Source organism: Myiozetetes cayanensis, unplaced genomic scaffold (assembly GCF_022539395.1).
Source record: "Myiozetetes cayanensis isolate MyiCay16 unplaced genomic scaffold, myiCay2020 scf13, whole genome shotgun sequence".
In the NCBI taxonomy this organism is placed as follows: Eukaryota; Metazoa; Chordata; class Aves; order Passeriformes; family Tyrannidae; genus Myiozetetes; species Myiozetetes cayanensis.
The window spans coordinates 6,183,645-6,206,889 of record NW_026086937.1 but is presented as its reverse complement, the minus strand read 5'-3'; the positions used below and the strand labels follow the sequence as shown (position 1 = coordinate 6,206,889).

At 37.9% G+C, this 23,245-nt stretch overlaps 1 protein-coding gene across 1 annotated transcript in view; it reads left to right on the top strand.

The window, feature by feature from the left end:
• CLSTN2 (calsyntenin 2) overlaps positions 1 to 23,245 on the top strand; it is a 329,826-nt gene that overhangs the window by 251,485 nt on the left and 55,096 nt on the right. Inside the window, exons 5-8 of the mRNA XM_050308320.1 lie at positions 1,135 to 1,284; positions 12,967 to 13,152; positions 18,483 to 18,731; positions 19,550 to 19,671. Coding sequence (XP_050164277.1) covers positions 1,135 to 1,284; positions 12,967 to 13,152; positions 18,483 to 18,731; positions 19,550 to 19,671 — 707 coding nt within the window. The remainder of the gene's footprint in view (positions 1 to 1,134; positions 1,285 to 12,966; positions 13,153 to 18,482; positions 18,732 to 19,549; positions 19,672 to 23,245) is intronic.

Sequence of the window (23,245 nt, the reverse complement as noted above, 5' to 3'; positions counted from 1 at the left end):
GAATGAAAAGAGAAAGAGAAGAAAAGAAGAGAAAACCCAAACCTGCAAACAATGCCTAACATTGCATGCCTAGCAACAGATACTTTGACCAGCACCTGTGGGAATCAGTTCGCTGTATTTGACTAAATTCCAGGATTTGAGGATTCTTGTTTCAAATTTAGCCCAAACAACTTGATTTTGCTGATCCTTGCTGTAAGCAGTTGTTATGTGTAGCACTGATCCAGTGTAAGTTTGTTTCCTGAATTCTAGAACAAAAATCCTCATTCAAAGAGTTGATGTAACGAACAACCCTGAGCAAAAGTGTGAAACTTATTAAACAGGCTGAAGTTTCAGTTTGTACAAGAAGCAAATTTCAGTGCAGATGGACAGAATTAAAATGCTGAACGTGTTAATGGCAAAAACATACACTCTGCACAGTACTCTTCCAGTCCTGCATGAACTACTCTAAGATCTTTCCCTTCCCTTCTGAAAGTTCCTATGTCTTTGTTCCTGAAACAGGTAATTTGTTGCCTTTATATGTGTGTCAGGTTCAGCAGATAATCCCTGTTGTTGCTGAGTTTTATTTCATGTGGTATCGTATCAAAGACTGCTAACACTGTAATGCAGAAGGTGATTCTGGGGCTCTTCCTATTTTTAAAACCCAGGGAAAGGAGTTAAAGGGCTAAAAATGTCTCTCATCTGAAGGGTAATAGCTTTTGGAAAAACAGAAAGATCCTTAGACTGGGCAGGTGCTCAGCAGTGGATCTCAGGAATGTGGCTGACACGTTGAAGGAATGTATTCTGTGACAATGTAGAAGATGAGGGTGCACCTACTCATACTTTACATTTCAAGATGTGGTTGCTAGTTAGTCATACTGTCTTACTTAAACAGTGTTATTGAGCACATTTTCCAATATATCCTTGCCCACATTATATCCCCAGCATCTTATATTTACCTAAGATGATCTTTATTTTTCTGATGAATTTAAAGAGGATACTTCCTATTCCTCATAACTGTCCTGCCTGTGGGTGTCCCACGTGCTTCAAAGAACCTGAAGTCACAAAGGACTTGATTAACCAGGACCCAAATGTTACAGTCTGTGTAAGCTTAGCCAAGAATGAATCTCTGAATGTTTGCTTGTATTGAACCTGCAGGTAACATCAGGAACACTGAGAAACTGAGCTATGATAAACAGCACCAGTACGAGATAATGGTAACAGCTTTTGACTGTGGGCAAAAACACGCAACAGAAGATGTCTTAGTACGAGTTAATGTCAAACCAGTGTGCAAGCCAGGCTGGCAAGGTAAGGTTTAGTAGCTTATCTATCTTAATGTTTTTGTTTAAGTTTCTGTTCTTTGTTTGGTTGGGTTTTTTTCCCTTCCTCCTCACAGTAGGGAAAGTAGGGTGCTTATTACAGTGCTATGGAAAACTTGCTATTTCTTATGCTTCATTCCAACAAAGTGGATAATAATCCCATGGTAGTTTAGATTTGCTATGTTTCTTCTCTAGTCAGAACAAAGAACAGACTAGAAAAAAGGAAATAAGACAAAGTTCTTTTCTAATAAGCTACCTTATAGTTCAGTCTGAATATACTGGAAAGTGGAAAAAAAAAAAAAGCTGATGGTTTGCCTTTATCTTACTATCCCTTTAAATAAAACTTTGGAAACCACCACGACAAAGTACTTTTCCCATATGAGCCAGAGTTGTTCAGATTATCTTGTTCTAGGTACAGAATTGGCCTTCGTGAGCATTTATGAGTCAGGGCACACTCACCTGGCAGTGGGAGTGAAAGGCATTTTCTATGCTGATTACTGCCTTCATATTGAGATATTTCAGGAGGAACTGATTTTCTAAAAAGGTTATAAGGATTCACACTTTGTCTGAAATGGAGAAAACCCCAGCTGGCACTGTGCTAGGAAGATAGATATGCCACTAATTACAAGGAATTAAGATGAAAATGAGGGCTGGATTAGGGGCAAACCAATTGGAGGTAACCACATTATGCAGATGCCATTCAGGACTAACTTGACCTTCATAACTGTAATTTTTAACCAGAATGATTGAGAAGGGAAAAATCAGTTTGGCTGTTTGTGCTTAAAGGTAAATTGGCAGATTGACATTTAGAAGGAAAAAAAAGGTTTTCTTTGTAAAAGGAGAAGTCCTGGTTTAGAGGACCTTGTAATGACATGTTTGCAGTAGCATGATTCCATTTTCACAGTCCTCACTAAGAGCAGAACCACTTCTCAATTTTTCAGGGATGTACTAGTTCCCCACCTACCCAAGTACTTTAAAGAACATTTTATGTTGGAAAAAAAAAACAAACCCTATGAGCTATTTCCACGTTTTCTAACTGATCTTATTGTTCAAAACCCCGTGATTTCTTCCATAAAACCAATATGGTCTCTTTACACTGTAGAAATGTTCTGTTTCCATTTTATGGAGTTATCTAAAATAAATTAAATACTCCCAAATTAGCTTGGAAATTTTATTAAAATGGGTGCAATTGATGATTTTTTTTTTTTTTAAGATTTCCATTTGAGATATTTTATTGATTGAATACGTTTTGCAAAAGTATCTATTAATGGTGTTTAAATGGTGGTTTACAATGTTTGTATTGCCTGGTATTGTCATGCTTATATCATAGTTCAAATATCATTATAGGACAGATGGCTGTTGCTGGTCCCATCAGGCTGGTATAGACACCAGGTAGAAACAACCTCAAATCAGATTTGGGGGTTTTTTGATGCTTGTTTATGTATAGTGTTTACAAGGTATTTAAGATTTTAATGAGAAGCTGGAATCCAGCTTTTGTTCTTTTATGCATGTAAAATTTATTTTCTTCTACAAGTCAGAGCTGTGTGTGGCTTGTGTTTGGTTTAACACTAAATACTCCCTATGAGAGGCTGCCAGGTTGTTGTTTTTCCTGTAATGGTGAGCAAATAGAGAAAATAGCATATGCAGAAAGTAACAAATCAGAAAAAAAAAATCCAGTATGTAAGAAAGTTTAAAGCATCTTGTCTAAATCATCTCAGATAGTAAAGCATATGCCAAGACAGCATTCATTTTTGTTTATTTCTGTGGAAATTTGGCATGAATAGTCATTCTCCCTTCTGGTCTGATGAAATTTTATGATAGGCCTTTATCACAGGTAAAGTAAGGATATGAAATAGCTCAATATGTTCTGCTCCATCTTATTCCATGTCACCCATGTGGGATTATAATTTACCATCTGTCAAACAGGTGACACCTCCATGGCATGTCCCCAGGTCAAAGAGCATGAGGTGCAAGGGAATATGTTTCCTACTCAGGGTATGAGGTCTTTAGATAAACAATTGGGTAGGGCTTTAGTTCATAATTACTAAGTCATTAGTTTTAACTTGAAAATGAGCTGCAACATAATACCTCCAGAAATTTGTGTTTCCCTCAATGAGATATTTTATGCCTACTTATTTTAAAGGCGAAGAAATTCATTGAGATGATGTTGTTTTCAACTTTGATCCAATATCTGTAAAAACTAACTGTACTAGGGAAAAAAAAAATCAAGTAAGCAAAACTTACTAAGATTATTTCCAGTACTTAAAGAGGAAATCTGGAGCCTAGGAATGGAGAATATTTATAGTGTTCTTTCTCCCCTGTGTTTGTCACTCTGTGACCTCCCCATGAAGGGGCAGCCAGCAGGTGTGCTCCATCTTCTTTGAAATAATGCTATGTTTGTAAAGATTGGATGATTAAGGGAGGTAAAATAATGGGAGTTTTTTTGACAGAAATGATAAATATTCTGAGTCTTTGGTTATAATATAGATGTTGCTGGAATACTACATGTGATTTTTTTTTTTCCTCTCGTTCTTCAGTGTTAGCTTGAACAAATAACTACTTGGAATTTTGATTTATAGCATTGGCACTTAGTTCTTATAAGTTAATGGCTTTTGTAATTTGAAATATTGTGCCCATTTTTATGCAACTGTCATGAATAGAGATCGTAGCAGCCTAATGCAAATTCAGTGTTAAAAATTTCAGTGCAACAAGTTTCTGTGTAGATGCTCTTCAAATAACCTCCATGGTGCAGGGCTGGGACAGGGCAGAATAGGCTTTGTGTAAAACAATGTACAGAATTATTGCTGTTTCTCGAGGCCTGCTCCATGTGACTTATGTATAGGAGAGCAAGAAAGACTCAGCAAGCCAAGTTGCTGTCCTTCAATCAATATTCCCTTGGGCAACAGCACTGGAGTCTTCATTAAATCCTTACTCTCTGATGACAGACATTAATATACAACCAACAAGCATTCCCACACAGACATTTTCAACAAAAAACTCTCTTCTCTACTGAGAGGCTACTTTAGAGGCAAACTTGACCCAAACTGACATCAAACTGCTCTGAGATCACTCTAAAATGTTATTAGTATCCTAAGCAAGGATAAAAATGTAAATTGATGAACTGAATTAATTCCTAATCAGTTATTTTAATTGGAAATTCTCATTGGTGAGTTTTGTCAACTGACTTTTAGAGCTGTGCTACAAATTCTCTTCATGATAGCTGTGTTTGCATTTCCATGATTTCCAAACAATTGGAGTGATCCCTTATGCCAGGCAAGTAAAGAGACTACATTATAATGAAAAGCTAGATGATAGGATTTTCTACACCATAATGGGTAGATCTGCAGTTGAAGATACTTTGAGTTTTTCTTTAAAATATTTTTTAAACGCAATCAGTGGGTTTCCATACTAAGGAATCTCTTCAACACATTCCCTGGGGTTCTGTCCATCCCTTCCAGGACCCTGCCTTTGTTTCAGTTCTGTGAACACGAAGCACACACTGCCCTTTTTCCTGTAGATTCACTTCCACTGTGGTTCCTTTCATTGCAGTAGCTTTAATGTCACAAATGCAGATTTCTGTAAACTTACATCTGCCTTATTCAAAGCAGGGTAAATGGGCTTGTGACAGCACAGGACTAAATATCCATATAGTATTTTCCTTAAAAAGTGTAAGGTGATATTAGACAGAGTCAAAGCCCTGCAATCTACACCAAGTTTCCTTTAGCTCATTTATGGCACTGTAATATTGTCTTGTCTTGTTTCTGGTACTTTTAGGAACAGTCTTCACAAAGCTCTTACTGTCCCTGCCTAGTGGGATAACAAATATAACAAATGGAAATTAAATATAAACCAGTGTGCTGAAAGATGCAGGATAGCAGAAAATTGAAAACAATTTTTCCTAGACCAAGCTCTCTAGTGAATGATGTATTATGTGGGGAGAAAATAGGAGTTTAACCTCAAAAAAGGAGGGGCGGAATCATGTCCCCAGAAACTTAAAAAATATGGTCTGAGGCTGTTAAAGGTCTGCTCAATTATTGACAATGAAACCACAAGTTAGGTTGCTCCCTAGAATGCTATTAATTTTGAACAGGAAATAGTTATTAAAGCAAAAAAAACTCCTTTAAACCAACCAGCTGAATACCCCAGTAAAGTATCAGAGAACTCTGCTTTCCTGAAACAAAGAGGGAAGGCTGAATGTGTTCGTTGGTGGGATAAGTGTGTAGCAGAGACAACAGTCCAAAAATTTGAAGTCACGTTGGGTCCTCTGACTAAAGAAGACTTTTTTTTTTCCTGCCAAATTTCATATGGCCTTGCATAAGCAATGGTGACTAACATTCAGTTTAAAAGACTCTGATTAGAAAACAGGATTTCACATCATCCAGCCTCAAGTGTTTTACCAAACTGAAAAGACATACACACACCCCCCTAACTACCTCATGTAACTCATAATAAAGTTCTTTAAAAATTCATCTTAAAAAAAGAGATGTTCCTGAAAAATTCATTAACTTTCTAAATAGTGTTTGCTTAAAATTAGTTTTCAAATAAAGGCTTCTCTTGGTTTATTCACCTAATAGATTCTAAAAATATTTAATAAAGGTAGTTACTGTACCAAACATAGTGCATGTCACTTCTTTCCTAAGGCATGTAGGGATCACTTAAGTGACCTAGGGCTTTGCCACCACCAAAAGGCACATTCCTACCACCTCTTTAATGTTGAATAATCATTCAGAGCCTGTGTGCAGGTCAGGTCAGCTTGCATTTCCTCCCAAAATAAAATCTTTCTTTTGTGCAGAGAAGGGCAGGACCTTCTATTTTAGTAGCAGAGTGATCTTAGATCACTTCTGAGTCAACGTACATCACAGGTGCTATCTGCTGTAGATGCTGAGTGATTTCAGGAGGTTATTCCTGTGGGCTTTCTAGTAAGGTGCAATTACCGAGGAAAACCAAAACTATATTGGCTTTTGTGCTGCCAGTGCTTTTAACAAGGAGGAATATGATTACTAAAGCAATTGGCTATTTGAAGGAGGGTGGTCAAGTGCAGAAACCTTGCTTATGAGAATAATATTCCTGGTCTTCAGGAACTATTTTAAAGGGCTATTTTCTGCAATAAATATAAATCAGTTTCTATTACTCTTGTGCACATACCTAGCAGTTTAAAATACAATGCTTGTGTAGTCTTAGCTCTAAGATATTTACTAATATTTTTAAAAATTAAATTTGTTGCAAAGCAGGGAGTCTTTATACCAGTCTAGACTTGGCACTGCTGTGCATGCATTAGCCACACATCCTTCAAACAAGGTAATCATAATGAAATACTTACATTTGGCTATGAACTCGAATGGCATCATTTTAGTAGCGTACCCATTCTAAATAACCACTCCAAGCATTTGAAAATTAACTGAACTCCTGAGTACTATCGATTTTTAAACTTAAGATTTACATAAGTTCATATTTGTTTATGTATTTGTATCAACATTATTGTTTTCTTTGACTACCAGATGTATTTAGAGAAAGCAGCCGTACCTGTTTCAGGCTAATGTTTAAGATGTGGTCTCCTATCCTCAGGAAGTTCTGTGTGTGCTTTACAGCTAAATACATCTTCCCTGAGCACTCCAAGAGATTTCACATGTTTCTTACTGAAAACACAGTGCTTTATATATTCCAAGATTACCTTTCTCTTGCCTGGCTGTATCAGTCTGGTGGGTCATGGAAATGCCATTCTTGTCTTAATAGGATCAGCTCTTTCTCCATTTGTCATTTTTCAGTGATGTCTCACCAGTTTGCTGAAGTTCCTGGGCATGAGCTGGCACTTTGTGCCACTGCTGCTAAGCACTATTTCTGTAACACCAGTTCTCAAGGTCATCTTATTCTGTGCCTGGGATATCCTCGTTCTGTATCGACTTCTAATGTAGCGTTGCCTTCTGTTCTTTTCCCTAGCAGAAGTAACTAACACAGTCCTGGTTTTGTGCCAAGACAGCAAATGGAAATATCAAATAACACTCCCAAGGCAGACTCACCCAGATCATTACCAGTTACTTCCCTGTGTACCGTGAATTTTGTGTTTTCACAGTAACCCATTATTGCCCTGTCTGTAGGCAGTTCTGTGTATGTGTGACAGCTGAAATACTAAAACCTGCCTCTCCAATCTTAACTGATACAAGAAACCATTCATTTTAAACCTATTTAACTAGATTCTAATTTCCATGTACCTCTGTGGAAGATCATTTTGTTCACATTTCTAAAACTACAAAAAAAGTCCTTTCCTTTTTAAATTTTAACTGCAATATCTCCATGAGCTTCATTGAAGAAATTTTTTCATTGAGAAATTTCATTGAGAAATTTCTTATCTCCGAGGTGTAGCTGGTGGTTCCATTAACATTTCCTCTTCCCAGAAGTTAAAGCACTAAGAGATATCCAGCTAGGTTTGAAGCTTTTCACTATGATTTTTTTTTTTCTCTTGCATGTAAAAGGTTCCTCATGTCTGTTATTGTTCAAATGCAATCTCACAACAAATAATAGCTTAACCTGTGCTGTGGTTTCATATTTTTAGATGCTTATATGCTTATTTTGCATAATTAGGCACATTAGGGCTTGGGACTTCATGACCTGATGGAGAACTCCATGTCACAAGGTCAAGCACAACGGCTATTCTATTATGGTTCACTAACTCCTCCAACAGCAGACTTTACTACTGTCCTGTACTAGTACAAATTTCTGTCTCGTTTTTGTTGTTTTTTTGGTTTGTTTTTTTTTTTTAAACTACCAGTGTGCTGCAGACAGAAAAGGTGTGTATGAATGTTTGCTTATGCTTTGAGATGTGCATTCAAATCTCTTCGCAAACCATAGAGCCTTAGAGTTTATTGAGGGGCTGCAGCACATGATATTCTGGCAACATGCACTTTCTGGTAAATTCAAGATGTTGAAAGAAAATTGTAGTTTTGTGAGGACAGTGGACTGCTCTTCCAAATGTCATTGTACAGCATCTAGAGCTGCCTGGCTACTGCTTTTAAGATACAGAGAGTTTCAGAGATCATGAAAGCAAGTATAGTGTTAGCAAAATGACAAAGACATTCTGATTTTGTTTGTGAAGTGGTTTTGTTTTGTTTTGTTTAATTTTTATGTATTCTAAATTGTTTCAGATTTTCAAATTGTTAGAGAGAAAATGTTTAATTAAAAACCCCACACTTCAGCAAAGCTGTGAAAGGTATATATTAACAAAAAAAAATCCCTGAAAAACAAAAATACAAAAAACCCCAAACCATAAAATAGGCAGCAGAGTAACCTTTAGCCGAGTCTCCAGACTACATGGATAGCACAGATGTGAAGATGCTGCAGAGGAAACAGCAGAGATACCAATTACATTGCTCTGGGAACCGTATGTTCCAGCTATTACATAGAGATGCTGCAGAGACTCACCAACAGCACCACATAAATTTTATCTTGCATTTAGCCACCAAGATGCACATCATCAGTCCAGCATGAGAGAAGTTTTGCATTTCACCGAGTTACAATTGTCTTTAATTACATTGCCATCATTTTTAATGTCATAAGGTGGAATCAAGGTTTGTGGCCACACACGTGTAGGAGACATGAATTGGATCACTCCTCTGCATCAGTGCTGTCCTCCTTCAAGGCAAAAAATCAGATTAAATGCTTCTTAGTGTCAACTAGCATTAGAAATAAATCAAAATTTAAAACATGGATCACAAGGAAAGACAGTCATGTACAGAAAACATTAAGTGTAGAGATCAAGGTAAGTCTTTACCATTATCTTTCTGTTAAAAGGAAAATTTATTTAGTGCATTGGGACTCACTTTTAAAGGCTCAAACTCTCAGTGAAGTTTGATCCATTTTGATCTTGGAATAGTTTCAATATTTCAGAGATGAAGATCCAAGTGTACACAGTTGGTTTATAACTGATGAAATCTGAGCCACAAACTTGACATGGTGATGTTTACACTCTGATGTTGTGCTGTAGGTATAATCCAACTGGGGCTCTCATATTATCTGGAGCAGCTTTGTGCCACAAGTGACAAGCAAAAGTCTGCTGAATTTAGAAATCCAAACAAAGACTGCAGGTCTAAACAGTGCTAGTTTTATTCAGATTTTCCCCATGGGATTAGTCTTCTCCCCTGACTGGGGAGACAGTACCTACCTTCCTAAACTTGCTCTGTAACGTGGTGCTGTAGCAGGTTTGTGTCAAAGGAAGAACCCTGTTGGTTGGGTTTAGCTAATCTAAGTGCAACCTACCAGTTCAGGTGGGATTATATATCTTTTGACTGTTTGCATAATAGACACATTTACAGGTACATCTTTTAAATATCCAAATTCAGAGGCTTTTGCAGACTCAGGTTACATAAGACATTTCCTCTGAGTTGGTTCTAGAGGAATTAAAAAGTGCCACCACATTCCTGAAGGGAAGGTGCTCATCTTTTTAATAAATCCAAGGCATGATACTATTCTGGGAGAAAGAAAAATAACAACCTTCACCCCATTCCAAGTGAAATTAAAGGCTTGGATTATTCTGACAATAAGCTCTTCACATTGCCACCACTTGTTGCTTGTTCTAATTTAAGTACTTTCCAACATTGCTGACTGTACTGGTGTTGAGATCCAGAGTGTGCTGGCCTCAGCTTCAACAGCTCTGGGATGCTGAAATGCTGGGGGCACAGGTGCTGTATAAATAAGCCAGTTGTTTTGCATCAGAGCTGTTGCTGCCTTTGAGGACTGTCCTGCTATCAGAGGGTTGTGTCACACCCCAGTATTGCCTCATGCCTGCCCAGGAATGCCTTCAGCATGGAGAGGAACTTCCTGCCAGACTCCTAAGTCTGCAGTAAGTCAGTGAAAGAAGTGCTGGTGAGGGTTAGGATGAGCACTGGTCTGTGACAATGCAATGGACCCAGACTTGTTCAAGTCTAGTTGATATTTTACAATTTAGAGCTGAGATAAATGCGAGTGATTTAGAACGTGCGGGGTTTATGATCTCTGGGTACAAATTACCACTTCTGCCAAGCTGAAAGGTAATACTATGAAACAAAACACCTCTTCCAATCCATGTGGCAGAAACAGAGGGCTTCCATTATTCTTCCTTGTGAGCTGTGGCATTTTGTACGGCATGGGTTTTATAAAAATTTCTTCATATAACTGGAGGTGAGTGTGCAGTTGCAGATATATTGTAGTTAATAATTCAGTCACATTCACTTATGAATATTTTGCATGAGTGCCGGTTAATTTGATGTAGCTGAGAAATTAAAATGGGCTGAAAGCTGCTGAAAGAATCAGAAATGTCTCATATATATATATATATGACTTTATTTTCTCTTTTGGGGAAGAGGAATATAATGTCTAAAATTGTGAATAAGAGACTCTAATGATCAGTAATTCATGTATTACTAGTCTGTGTACAAACCAGCAAATTAGCAAGTTATTTTATTTTTACTTGAAGTATCTGAAAGAATGTGCTGCTCTTGTTGAATTAGAAAAATGTTAACCTCAAGTTTCTGCAGTGGATAGGGAAGAGAAATCTATTATTGCAACGATGTACCATATATGATACTTGAAATTCTAATGGAACTGTTTTAGTTGACAATTGCAGAGAAATTATGCAATACTGTAGATCAAATCTAACTTAATAGGGAACAAATGGGCTGAATTACCTGAATATTATGACTGAAATAGCAACTCAAGTAATGTGTGCATGGGCAATAAAGTAGTCATAGTTGTCTTAGTGATGTACAAGTCCTAAGGATTTTAGTGAAAATAGATACTAAACATGCTTTCAGAATGTTGCATGAACTCTGATCTTCCTCTTCATAACAAAATGCTGCATCATTACCATTTGGATTAAAATTCATGAAGAAAATCTGGAAATTCTGAAATACAAACCAGTGACTTGTATCACCATGTCTTTGTCTGAACTGTGGACTAATGATTGCCCTACATTTCAAAATGTTCACATGGAGGTTTGGATTTTCTTTTAAATGTTTAATGCAGTTTAAGGCAGTGAGAGAGAGCACTATTTTTCAAGCTTTCTGAAAATAAGATCTGTAGAAAAAGACCAAATTCCTTCACCTACTTAATGTATATATATACTTATGTATATATTACTCCTTTTTCCACTGATATTTAGAAAGAATGTCTATGTCCATTTGCTTTCAGAGATTTCATTGACTGCCAGGACCTAGAATTTTTCCATTTATGGAGTTCTCTTTTACATGGGACAAAAATAGTGAGAGAAACTTCAGCTCTGTGTGTGAGAGTATGCCACTATGCCACTTCTTGTGGCAAGCTGTACAGATACACAGATGTGCCCATTAGACATCAGACTCAAATAGTTTTGTGACTTCAGAATAATTAACTATTTGCATTTCCATATTAATATGACATTCTTACTTATTTTCTGTGGTAACTTGGCTGGATTTGACTAAATGAAAAAGATGTGAACATGTTCGAGCAACAAGGAGAAGGGCCTTGACAATGGCCAAAGAGCAGGAGCATCTCTCCTATGGGGACAGACTGAGAGAGTTGGGATTGTTCAGTTTGGAGATGGCTCCAGGGAGATCTTACCTTTCAATGCTTAAAGGGGGCTTGTTAGAAAGGCATGTGGAAACATTTTACCCAGGTCTGTAGCAAAAGGACGAGAGGGAACAGCTCTAAACTGAAAGAGAGTAGGTTTAGATTGGATATAAGAAAGATTTTTTTCCTATAAGGATGGTGAAGCACTGGCACAGGTTGCCCAGAAAAGCTGTGGATGATGCCCTATCCCTGGAATTGTTCAAGACCAGGTTGGACGGGACTTTGAGCAACCTGTCTACTGGAAGGTGTCCCTGCCCATGGCAGGGGGGATGGACTAAATGATCTTTGAAGATCCTTTCCAACTCTAACCATTCTGTGATTCAGTGAAAATATGAAAAGATAGCTGAAATACATGTTTTTAATTATTGCTGCTTGTTTGGGTTTTCTCTGAAGCAGGTTGCAAACACCATAATTAATTGGATTTTAAAAATTAAATGCTCCAGTTGAGCAGCATAGTGGTATGTATGGTACAAACAGGTGGCTGCCTAAGGCAAGGGATTGTTTAAATGTTGTGGGCTGTGAGACATCTGCATAAGCAAAACCACAGATTAGTCAGATCTGGCTGAAAGCATGAGCAGTCCTCAGCTGTAACTTCCTGTCATTAGTACTTCACAAAATTAGTGAGGTGTTTGAAGACAAAAAGTGGCACTACAGGTGTGTTATATTAGACTGATGGATATAGCCTGGTCCTTAGAGATACTTGTTCTGTATCACAAAGCTGTGAAATCTGACCAAACTCAGTGCAGCAGACACCCTCATCCCTGTACAGTCAGCTTGTAGTCTGTCACAGGGACATGGATATTGGAGATCCAGACTGACACCAATTAGCACTTCTTGTCAGGGTATGTATGTACCCCATGCTTGTGGGACTCCAGCAGCACTAGTATTACTTAATTGATCCTGGCACTCTTATAAAAAGAGGGCCAAAATCCAATTTTTTTTTTAAAGACATTAACTTATTGATGCCAAGTTCTTACTTTTTTTTGGCCTTAGACAGTGACCTTTGAGAACAATATGTCATTTAAAATTATATAACTCCCTTCACTTTTTAGTCACTATTGAATCTTGCTGATTTTTTTATTGTTGTTTTTTCCAGACTGGGACAAACGGATTGAATACAAGCCTGGCTCTGGAAGCATCCCCTTGTTTCCCAGCATTCATCTAGAAACCTGTGATGGACCAGTTTCCTCAATACACACCACTATTGAGTTGCAGACCAACTACATTGGAAAGGGCTGTGATCGTGAAACGTACTCAGAAAAGTCTCTGCAGAAATTGTGTGGTATGAAAATGTTTTTCAGTTGAGATAATAATATTTTCTTCCAGATAAAGCACCAATGCCTTGTGACCTGTAAGCATGTAGGATTTTGGTTTAGCTCAGCTGGTTCATTTCCAATTGTAGCAATGAAAATAGAGAGAGTGGTGATATTTGATGGGTGCTCTGTTCTTCTTTACAATGTTTTCAATCTTTTTCATAATTTCTCCCTGCTAATTTTTTTCTCTCTTGCTCCTATTCCTTTTTCTATTTTTCTCCTTCCTCATTCTACTTCTTTCTCCTTTCTTCCCTCTGCTACAAATACTGGCTGTGACAGTGTAGTGAGATTTCAGGTGTAGATTTGCCATCATAGGAAGACTTGAAGGGAATTGAATCTCCATGTTGTGTTTGAGTCTCCCTGACTCAGATTTCTGTTCTGCTAAGTACTGTGACAGAGTACAAACAAACAAAAAATAAAAGAATATTTTGGGTAATCATTTGAGAAAAAAATATCTAAGAAAGGTGAATTTCAGCTAAGAGTTATCCTGGTGGAGAAATGTTTCCTAATTATTTTCTTCACTTTCTGTGCTTTTTAATGACTTGGTGTAAAAGATACATATCATATTTGAAAGATAGATTAAATACTTGAAGATACTACTGTATGTTTTCAGACTTTAAGATTCTGTGTATGGCAAAACAATAGCTACATAGGAAACCTTTTGGCTTTTGCAACCTTCTGTCTCTCCTTCTCCTCTAAAATTCTGTCCTCTTGGAGTCCTCATCTGAAGCCCTGATGGTGTGGAACATTAATTCTCTTCTTCTCCACAATGTCTCTTTCCCTGCCTCCTGTCTGAGCTACAGTAGCAACTGTACAATTTTTTTTCCATTTAAATACTTGGATTTTGGCCTGGGGTGCTCTGGTGTGTGGCTTGCCTTTGCTTTGGTGACCACACAGATATGTTAAGGTCAATACACTAACCTTTAAGAAATAATTTTGTAAATGGAAATTATCAGCCGGTGTTACTAAACTATAAAAAATAGAGAGCCAAGTCCCAAGGAAAAATATTTTGTGGTTATGATTTCAAGTTACCAGTGGAGATGGGGGAAGTAAGTAAAGGTTAATGGGAGTAGTAGCATTGTCATAAAAGCTGAATGTTCTAAACTTGAAAATTGCTTAGTTAAGATTACAGAAACAATCACAATTATAATCTGTATCTTTTTCCATCTGACTGGGATCCTAGAAAAGCAGATGAGAACCCATCTGCCAACAGTATGCATCTTCATCCTGTTAATAAGATTAAATCTGAGAGGCTGAGCAAAGCTTGATTTCATAAAATACTAACATTTAAATAAAAATAAATATGTTAGAGCTAAAGTGAAGTGCTTTTGCCTCCTCTAAGAACCTGTATTGGCAGAAAAAGGAGCATTGCTTTATCCTGTTACAGACCTGAACTGCAAATGGCACAGTCATTCAGAGCAGATCACTGTGAACAGGACCTAAACCACCAAACCATTACCTTGACATAAAACACTATCTCCAACAATATTATCATTCTAAGTGTAGAGCTGAAAGTATGTACCTTCAGCTGGTGTAAAATTCCTCAGTTGAGGAAGGTTGTGCAAAGTCTGAGGGGTTCAGTTTGCAGTGTGGCTTCACTGCCTTGCCTGCTGACACTTGAGTAATAGGAAAGAGAATTGCAAGTCTTTCTCTTTTCTCCTGAATAAGCTGGGTGTTTCCCAATACTAGTCCAACTATAATTCATAGTCTGCACCATGTGTAGGCCTGAGCTGGTGAAAAGGAGAATGATCAAAACCATTTCAGTAGGTCTGTCAATGCCATTGTAGCAGTTGCAGGCAGGAGGACTGAAGTTACTGCTGAACTTCCAGCTTTTGCTCAGCACATCCGTGAAGGAACAGAATAGAAAGCACTTGAGAAAATACATAGTGTAAAAGTATATGAAAACGGGGGAGAAAAAAATCTCCCTGCTGAAAGAATATTTTTTTTTTTGGTTCAAGTTTTCTATATCTTCATAGAGAGCAAACATGGTAGGAGCTTGTAATAGGACTTGGATAAAAAGGTTGTAAGTGACAATGTGCTTTACATCAGAATTGCATTTAGGTTGGCTTGCACGTTGGTATTTTGTATTTATTACCAGCCTTAAGGTACAGAGAGCTCCTAAGAGAACACGTTACACTATTTCTGGAAGTCGTTTTTCTCCCAGAAATTACCTTATTGCAACTAATGCCTAGGTGCTAAAATTCTTTGAAAAGGAAGAAAAGCCTGAAATTTTTTCTACCAGCGAAGCACTGTGTGATTGCAGAGTGCAGAACTGAGTGATCACACACAGATCTGTGCTGTATAAAATGCAGGGCTCTCTCTGTATAGTTAAAGACACAGTTTATAAATCCTGTGCTCATTTCTTCATTTATCTGTTGGAAATCTGGAGAATATAGATGCTGAGGACAGTGCATTAAAATTCATTGTAATATGGTGTATGGTTTAAGTCTGCTCTTCAATAAGTCCGTGATTTGCACTCACTCTGACGGTCAGGGTGGGCATCTGAAATTATTAAATTACACTTGAGTCATTTTTAAATCAAGGAGTTATTAGTGTTGTGCCTCAGAGCATTTTAGTAAGCATTTTTTCCCCTTGTCATCTGACAATAATAAAAAGTAAAGACTGTCTAAAAGACACAACTTGAACTGCAAAAACATATCCAGAATAAATCACACTAAACCCAAGAATTGGTTAAGGAGCCTAGAATCTGGTGGAAAGGTGGGTATGGTTCTGTCTTCTTTCTCTGTAAATGTAGATAAAATAGAACATAATGGGATTGCTAATTCTCACGTATGGCAATTGGGAAACTGAAACGTGGAAACACTGATTCAAGGCCACACTCCAGATAAGATCCCACCCTCTCTCCTTTGTGCTGGATTGTGTAGCTTTGCAAGAAGCTCAAAGAAAATTGATTTGATCAAAAAGTATAATTTGGGCTTGGTGTTGCTGGCTGATTAGCTTCGAGCTCAGCCAGGAGGCTGGTCCAATTCAGCAGGCAGCATCGCTCTGTGCTTATCCTGGCACGAAGTTTGGAGCCCAAATATGCAGGACTGGGAGAGGAGGTGGGGCCAACTGCATAAATTGCTTGTGAAAACAAGCACTTTAATATGCAAGGGTTACCTCGGGGGTCTCAGTCCAAAACTGTGCTTCATCAGTGGCTCCTGCATTATTCTGGAAGCATTGTAGGAGAAAAGGACATCAGTCACTACATTTTGGAAGTGCACTGATCCAGTGGATGACAAGACTGTTCTGGGAACGCCTCCAGATCCATCCTGTTTGCACTGCTCCAGGTCTGTCTGTGTACATGGCCGAGCAGCCTGAGACTCTGGCTGGATTTATGAAGATAGAAAAAGCATATTTATTCCAGCTAAATCTCCCAAGCACATAATCCAATGGTTATTCACAGGGCAGGATTAACACACACTAACAGGATGAGATTCCAAACTAACCCATAAATCTCCATAAAAATATGGGTAGGTAAAGTAGAACCTGTTGAGCTCCGTGCTGCTTACCCAACTGCTCTTACACAAGGCTGACCTTAAGTTGGGAAAATAAAGTAGTTTACCTGAGCACCTTGACAAATCAGAGTTCCACAAGCTATATGGGAGTGTTTAAAGCCAGGTTGGATGGGGCCAGTGGGAGGTGTCCCTGCCATGGCAGGGGGATTGGAACAAGATGATCTTTAAGGACCCTTCCAACCCAACCCATTCTATGGTTCTGTGAATATGAGAGAATTCCATTTTGGAGTTTCCCCTCAGATTCATTCTATTGGAAAAAATAGATCTTTCCAAATTTTCATGGCCAGAGTAGATAGAGTGAGGGATGAAGCTTCTTTGCACCCATAATTTACCTAATATAAGCATGTGCCCATTTAAAAACTTATTTCCTTTGATAACACACCATGGTGAAAATAATTTCTGCTTCTTCTTGTAAGTTTAAAAAAATGAACATAAAAATTAGCACAAAGGAAAATTGAGTGAGAAAATGATGATGTTTCTTGTGTTCTGTGCAAATAATTTTATTTTTTAGTGACTTGAATGAAAGAAAACAAAACAAAGTTTGTCACAAATTGTGCCATCTGGATAAATCTGGATAAAATTATGTACTCCTGTTGGTAAGACCTGGGTATTAAGCAATGCAGTGGTGTTGTATTATCCAGAATTACAATTTATAAAAGAAATACACTTTGTGCTCAAACTCTAAGCATGTAGGTGTTAGGTTTGATATTGCTTCAAAATAACCTCATTTTGCAGTAATAAATTTTGCAGAATTGTCAAGGCTTTCAGTTACTGAGTGACATGAATGTTTTCATATCATTACTATAATATTTTTTTTAATTTGTATGATGCATTTCCACACACTCTTGGCTTAAAATTTTGCACTCCTGCAGAGACCTGGGATCTTTTTTCTCTCCTTGGATGAAGGAGGAAAGAGTATCTTAGCAGGGGATTTTTTTATGCAGTAGCAGTTTGTTTACCATATTCTTACTTGACAAAGCATCAACAAGAATACAAAGATTGTTTGTGCTTTTTACTCTTGGAACCATATTTTCTGCTAAATGCTGTCTTTCCCCAGTGGGGTAAATACTCTGGGTAGCTCCTTACATGTTTTTAATAGTGCCTGACAGTTGTTAAGCTGTAAGAAAACCCAGAGCTGTAAAGAACTGTGCTATTTTATCAGGGCTTGGCAGCACCGTGTTTTCCATCTCAGTCCATCATTAGATAAGAACACGTGGAGTTACAACCATGAAGGATGTGCCAGAAACCAACCTTAAAGTGATATTATCTGTTTGAGGGTGAATACTCCATATGTGTTGACACTCATACCAATGTTATTGTGAATATCTGAGGCTGTCACCAGGACATTACATGACTTGTCCTACATTCACCCCCTCTGTATGGCATTTTACAGCACATCATCCCCACATACCATATATCTTCATAAGGGCAGGGAGGGAAGACTGATGAAGAACATTTGGTTTTAGCCTTACAAGTTCTTGAAATAACTGAAGAAATGTCATTACTGAATTGTAGAAAATAATGAAAATTTCCAAGAAAGATAACTTTAAAATATTTTCTCTGGTTTTCTGTGCAATAACTTTAATCTAGAAAACTCTTGCTGGTTTACAATGTATTGTATTTTAGAATGTTTATGTGGTTTGGCATTGAAGCTAATAGGACCATTTGGGTATTAAAAATAATCTAAAGAGTGGGAATCAGAACCTTGGCCTATATTACATTAATCTTCACAGCTTTTTCATTAGTCTCTCATCCTGTTACTCATCATATGTCATTTACAGGAGCTTCCTCAGGTGCCATTGACCTGTTACCATCTCCCAGTACAACAACTAACTGGACAGCTGGGCTTGTCATGGATAGCAATGACATAATTTTTAAATTTGATGGAAAGCAAGGAGCCAAAATCCCAGATGGAATAGTCCCGAAAAATTTAACTGATCAATTCACCATCACTTTGTGGATGAAACATGGACCTAGTCCTGGATTAAGGGCTGAGAAAGAGACTATTCTCTGCAACTCTGACAAGACAGGTGAGTCTATGTGTTGAAAAAATGTTATGCAAAGGGAATATCAACATTAATAGGGTGTTACCATCTCTCCTCATTTAATTTGATTTGAGAAAAAACTTACTAAGCTGGGTTGGTGCCACCCTGAGCATCACTGACTTGAGAGCTTATTGGGGGACTGATGACTGCCTAAATATCAAACACAGCTGTAGATTTTCACAGAATCACAGAATATGCTGAGTTGGAAGGGACCCACAAGGGTCATCGAGTCCAACTCCTGGCCCTGCCCAGGATCATTCCCTAGAGTTACACCCTGTGCCCAGGAGCGCTGTTCAGATGCTCCTTGACCTCTGTCAGGCTTGGTGCTGTGCCCACTGCCCCTGGGAGCCTGCTCAGTGTCCAACCACCCTCTGGGGGAAGAACCATTTTCTAATATCCAGCCTAGACTTCCCCTGACACAACTTCAGGCTATTCCCTCGGGTTCTGTCACTGGTCACCACAGAGAAGAGATCAGTGCCTGCCCCTCCTCTTCCCCTCACGAGGAAGTTGGAACTGCAATGAGGTCTCCCCTCAACCTCCTCTTCTCCAGGCTAAACAGCCCAAGTCCCCTCAACCTCTCCTCATACAACTTCCTCTCAAGGCCATCTTAATTACCCTGCTTTGGACACTTAATATTTTTGGACAGCTTAATATTTTATATGAATACAAATTACTTATTTTCACGGGGGTTTTTATTTGGTTGGGATTTGTCTCTTAGGTGTTTAATGCTCTCAAACACATTCCCCTAACCCAAAGCGCTGGTGATGGTTCAGGTCACTGATGGTGTCGGTCCCTCCTTTCAGAGATGAACAGGCACCACTACGCCCTGTACGTGCACAACTGCAGGCTCGTGTTCCTGCTGCGCAAGGACTTCGACCAGGCCGACACCTTCCGGCCCGCCGAGTTCCACTGGAAACTGGATCAGGTACCCTGCTCTTCTCTTATCTGTACCCCCCTCTCAAAACCATAGAGAACAACCCCAATCCCACCATAACTGCCCTGGGAAATCTGAAGTCTGTCGCAGTTGTTGCTGCAGCTTGTAGCTGTTACAACTTTAATTGGCATCCACGTAAAAAGATCCAAGTGAGTTAACTTGGTTGAGTCATTTTATGCAGTAGGGGTTTTAACTGAATAATTTTAAATGGTAAGTAGAGATTTATATCCTTCAGCAGTGGATAGAGACGTGGCATTGCATATAGTTCCCTAAAAGTTTTCCTTTTATCATTTTTTAAAAATCTGCTTTATCAGCACAATGGAAGTGATGGAAACCTTTTCAGTAAAGAGTATGCTGACACACAGGCATTTGTAATGTAGTGTAAAGCCAATCTGCAGACTTCTTCTTCTTTTATCTGCTGTGCTGTATGTAGTGTCTCCTTATTGTTAAGAGTATATCACAAGAAAATTATTATCAAAGAGATAAGAGTTGCCTTTCATAGTTTTAATAATTTTAAGCAGGATAAGGATCATTTAGATGAAAGGAGACAGACTTCAGCAAAGCGGTATTTTCTCAAAGCAAGTTTTTTCATATTTCTGAGTCCAAACTATGATATTAAAGATGTAGATCTAGGAATGTTTACTTTTCTAATTCAACATCTCTATATATATACATATCAAAATATGATCTTCATTGTGATTATCAGATGAGTGTGGTAAGAAAACATGTGATGACCATAGCACTTGCTTTGCATTTACACTGGCCAGTCTGGAATCAGTTTCTGCTGTACTTGATATGAAATCTTACAGTGCCTCAAAGCAAATTTAAAATAAATCACATTGAAGATTGCAAGTCAGGAGTAACTGATGTCACCTCAGATAATGCTGTTCTGAGCACTGAAGATGGATTTCTATTTCTAAAATCTGTGCTAAGCATGTAAATTAATGATAATGCAAAGTTTGTGTGAAGTATTTTAACTTTGAAAATTGAATGCAGTCAACTTTTATAACCTTTCAGTAAGAATGTCCTCTCAACAACTGAAATTTGTGTGTAACTCTGGCCAGGAACCTTCCTAACTTCTACTGAAAACTCCTACATCATAGAAAGTTCAGATAGAAAAGATTTTTTAGGTCACATGATTAATTTCTTTTCATTTGGCTACTGTCACTTGATTTCCACTGTGTATTTTCAGCTGTTCTTTCTAGCTGAAGAAGAAAGTAAGATTAAAGTACAAATACAGTTTTTTATGGGTTGCGTGACCAGACTTCCATGAAGATAAATTTATACTGTCATGGTGATACTGTTGTAAGTTTCATCATGAAGGCAACTCATAAAGATTGCTTCTTTATCTCTTCTTCATGCTCCACCTGGCCTATATGGTAGAGTAAATTAAAAGAAACTGAAAATAAAACATATGTGAATAGTGGGCTGGTAAGGAACTTGCATGGTTTTGTAGACAAGGCAGGCAGAAGCTTTCACTTCCAAGTAATAAAATTACTCCAGCTTCTAACTATATACACAGAGTGATCTACCTTAGATAGCTGAGGATATTTTAAAACCACATCAAAAAGCAAGTTATGATCCCATTCAATATGAAAAGAAGCTAGGCTAGACTTAAAAAAGTAGATTTAAATGCTCTAGACGCTAAAGTTGTTTATTTGCATATTTAGATATTGAAATACCTCTGGAAACCTCACCTCAAGAGCAGTTCATTCTGTAGTGGCATATCCTCAGATTCCTTGTTGTTGGTTTTTTTTTTGGTCTTTTTAAGAAAAGCCCAGGAATTAGGTTTTACCTAAGTGCTGTCCCTGCTCTGACCATCTGCACTGCGATACAGGATGCTGTGGATGGCATTGCATGTATGACTCTGGAAGACAATGCCACAGTTGGTAGCAAGCACAGACATAGCACAGTAAAAGCACTTTATTGCTGAGCTCACTTTAGGAGTGTGACAACAATCCATAACTTGTTTTCGCTGAGAGGAATCTGGTGACCTTGGAATAGGGTGAAGCATGAACTAGTGAAATCATTTATCATTCTTACTGTGGAACAGTAAAATTTATGATACCAGCTGCTTTGGGCTCTATCTACTCCACAAGACTACTCATTGTTTCAAGGCACTGACCAAGAAGGTGAGCTTATTGTCATTCCAAGTTTAATTTCATTTTCTAGCTCTTGTTTCTGTCGTGGGTGTGTACGGCACACAGCTTAGTTGCAGACTCCATTCTTGGCTGGGTTCAAGGATCCACCTAACATTTTATGTAGCTACACCTGAGCAGTGCATCTGAAGCCTCATGGTACTACATGGCCATCATAACAGTCTTGCATAAAAGTGACTGAAACTTTTGTGTCTTTAGGTTAGTTCATAAACCCAAGGATTTACTTGCAGTGTGGCTTTCAGTGCATTTAACCCTGTTTGTCACATTAGACTGAATGGCCTTTGCAAGGTGAATTTTTTGCTTCCTGTGCTGAGGATGCACAGCCTGATAGTGCTGTAACCCTGGGCATGTGTGCCTTGAGTGTCACCTGTTAGCACAGGAGATGAGAATTTGCAAAAGGTGCTGCTAATCAAATGTAACAGATTTACACTGAAGGTAGCCCTGTTTCTTATAAGAAACACGGGGGAAAAAAATTAAATGGTCCAGTTTCATCCTTTTTTTAAATTTACCTGTCTTAGTCATGGGACAATCCATTACCAGTAATCTGGGAAAAAGGTACAGAAAGAATCATGTTAAAGAAAACCAGTGCCAAGTCTGTACTGCTGGATAATAAAAACTGTGGTTTTCCCCAACAACTGCAACAGATGCCCAAGTAGAGGTGGTTCCTCCTCTTTACTTATTCCAGTTTCCTTGGAAGTGCAGGTGTTATCTTTGTTTCAGAATCATGATCTTATTCCTGAGTTCCCCATGCAGAGGTTTAAATTGAGTATCATGATGTGATTTTAAGCTTTTTTTTGTTATTTCTTTTCCCATATTTAACTATTAGACACTTTTTAAACCCAAGAACTTATTACAAAAGGTTTTGTTACCAAAGTCAGTAAAAGGCACCCAAGTCATTATCTAATTGTTTGAAATGGATAGAAAAATAGATGTGATTTTAAGTGAATTATTTAGGCAGCCAAATATGCATTTGGACCATGTAAGAGTAACATATAAAATATAAAAACTGTTTCTTTGAAATTCTTGGAAAGCTGTGAACCAAATCAAAATAATAGTTTGGATAATGAACCAAGGCATTCAAGCATTTGGTGACAGTGGAAAACATACCATTAAATAGGACACTGTACAGTGTATTTCACACTCTGTTCATCACAGATATTACATTTTTCATACAAATATGAGGACAGTCAAGCCAAAATTTCTTTCCCCTAAATCAATAGAATAGGAACACTTTTTTTTAGTGGAAGAAGGCATCAGAGCCAGGAATGAACAATTTTTTCACATACTTATTTTTATTCAAAATAGAAAATTATTTTCAGGATGTTATCACCCTGAAAATAGTCTTCCAGCCCACAGGTAAAGTCAGCAAAAAATAGATAAACATGCAGAAAGTTACTGTTTCTTTT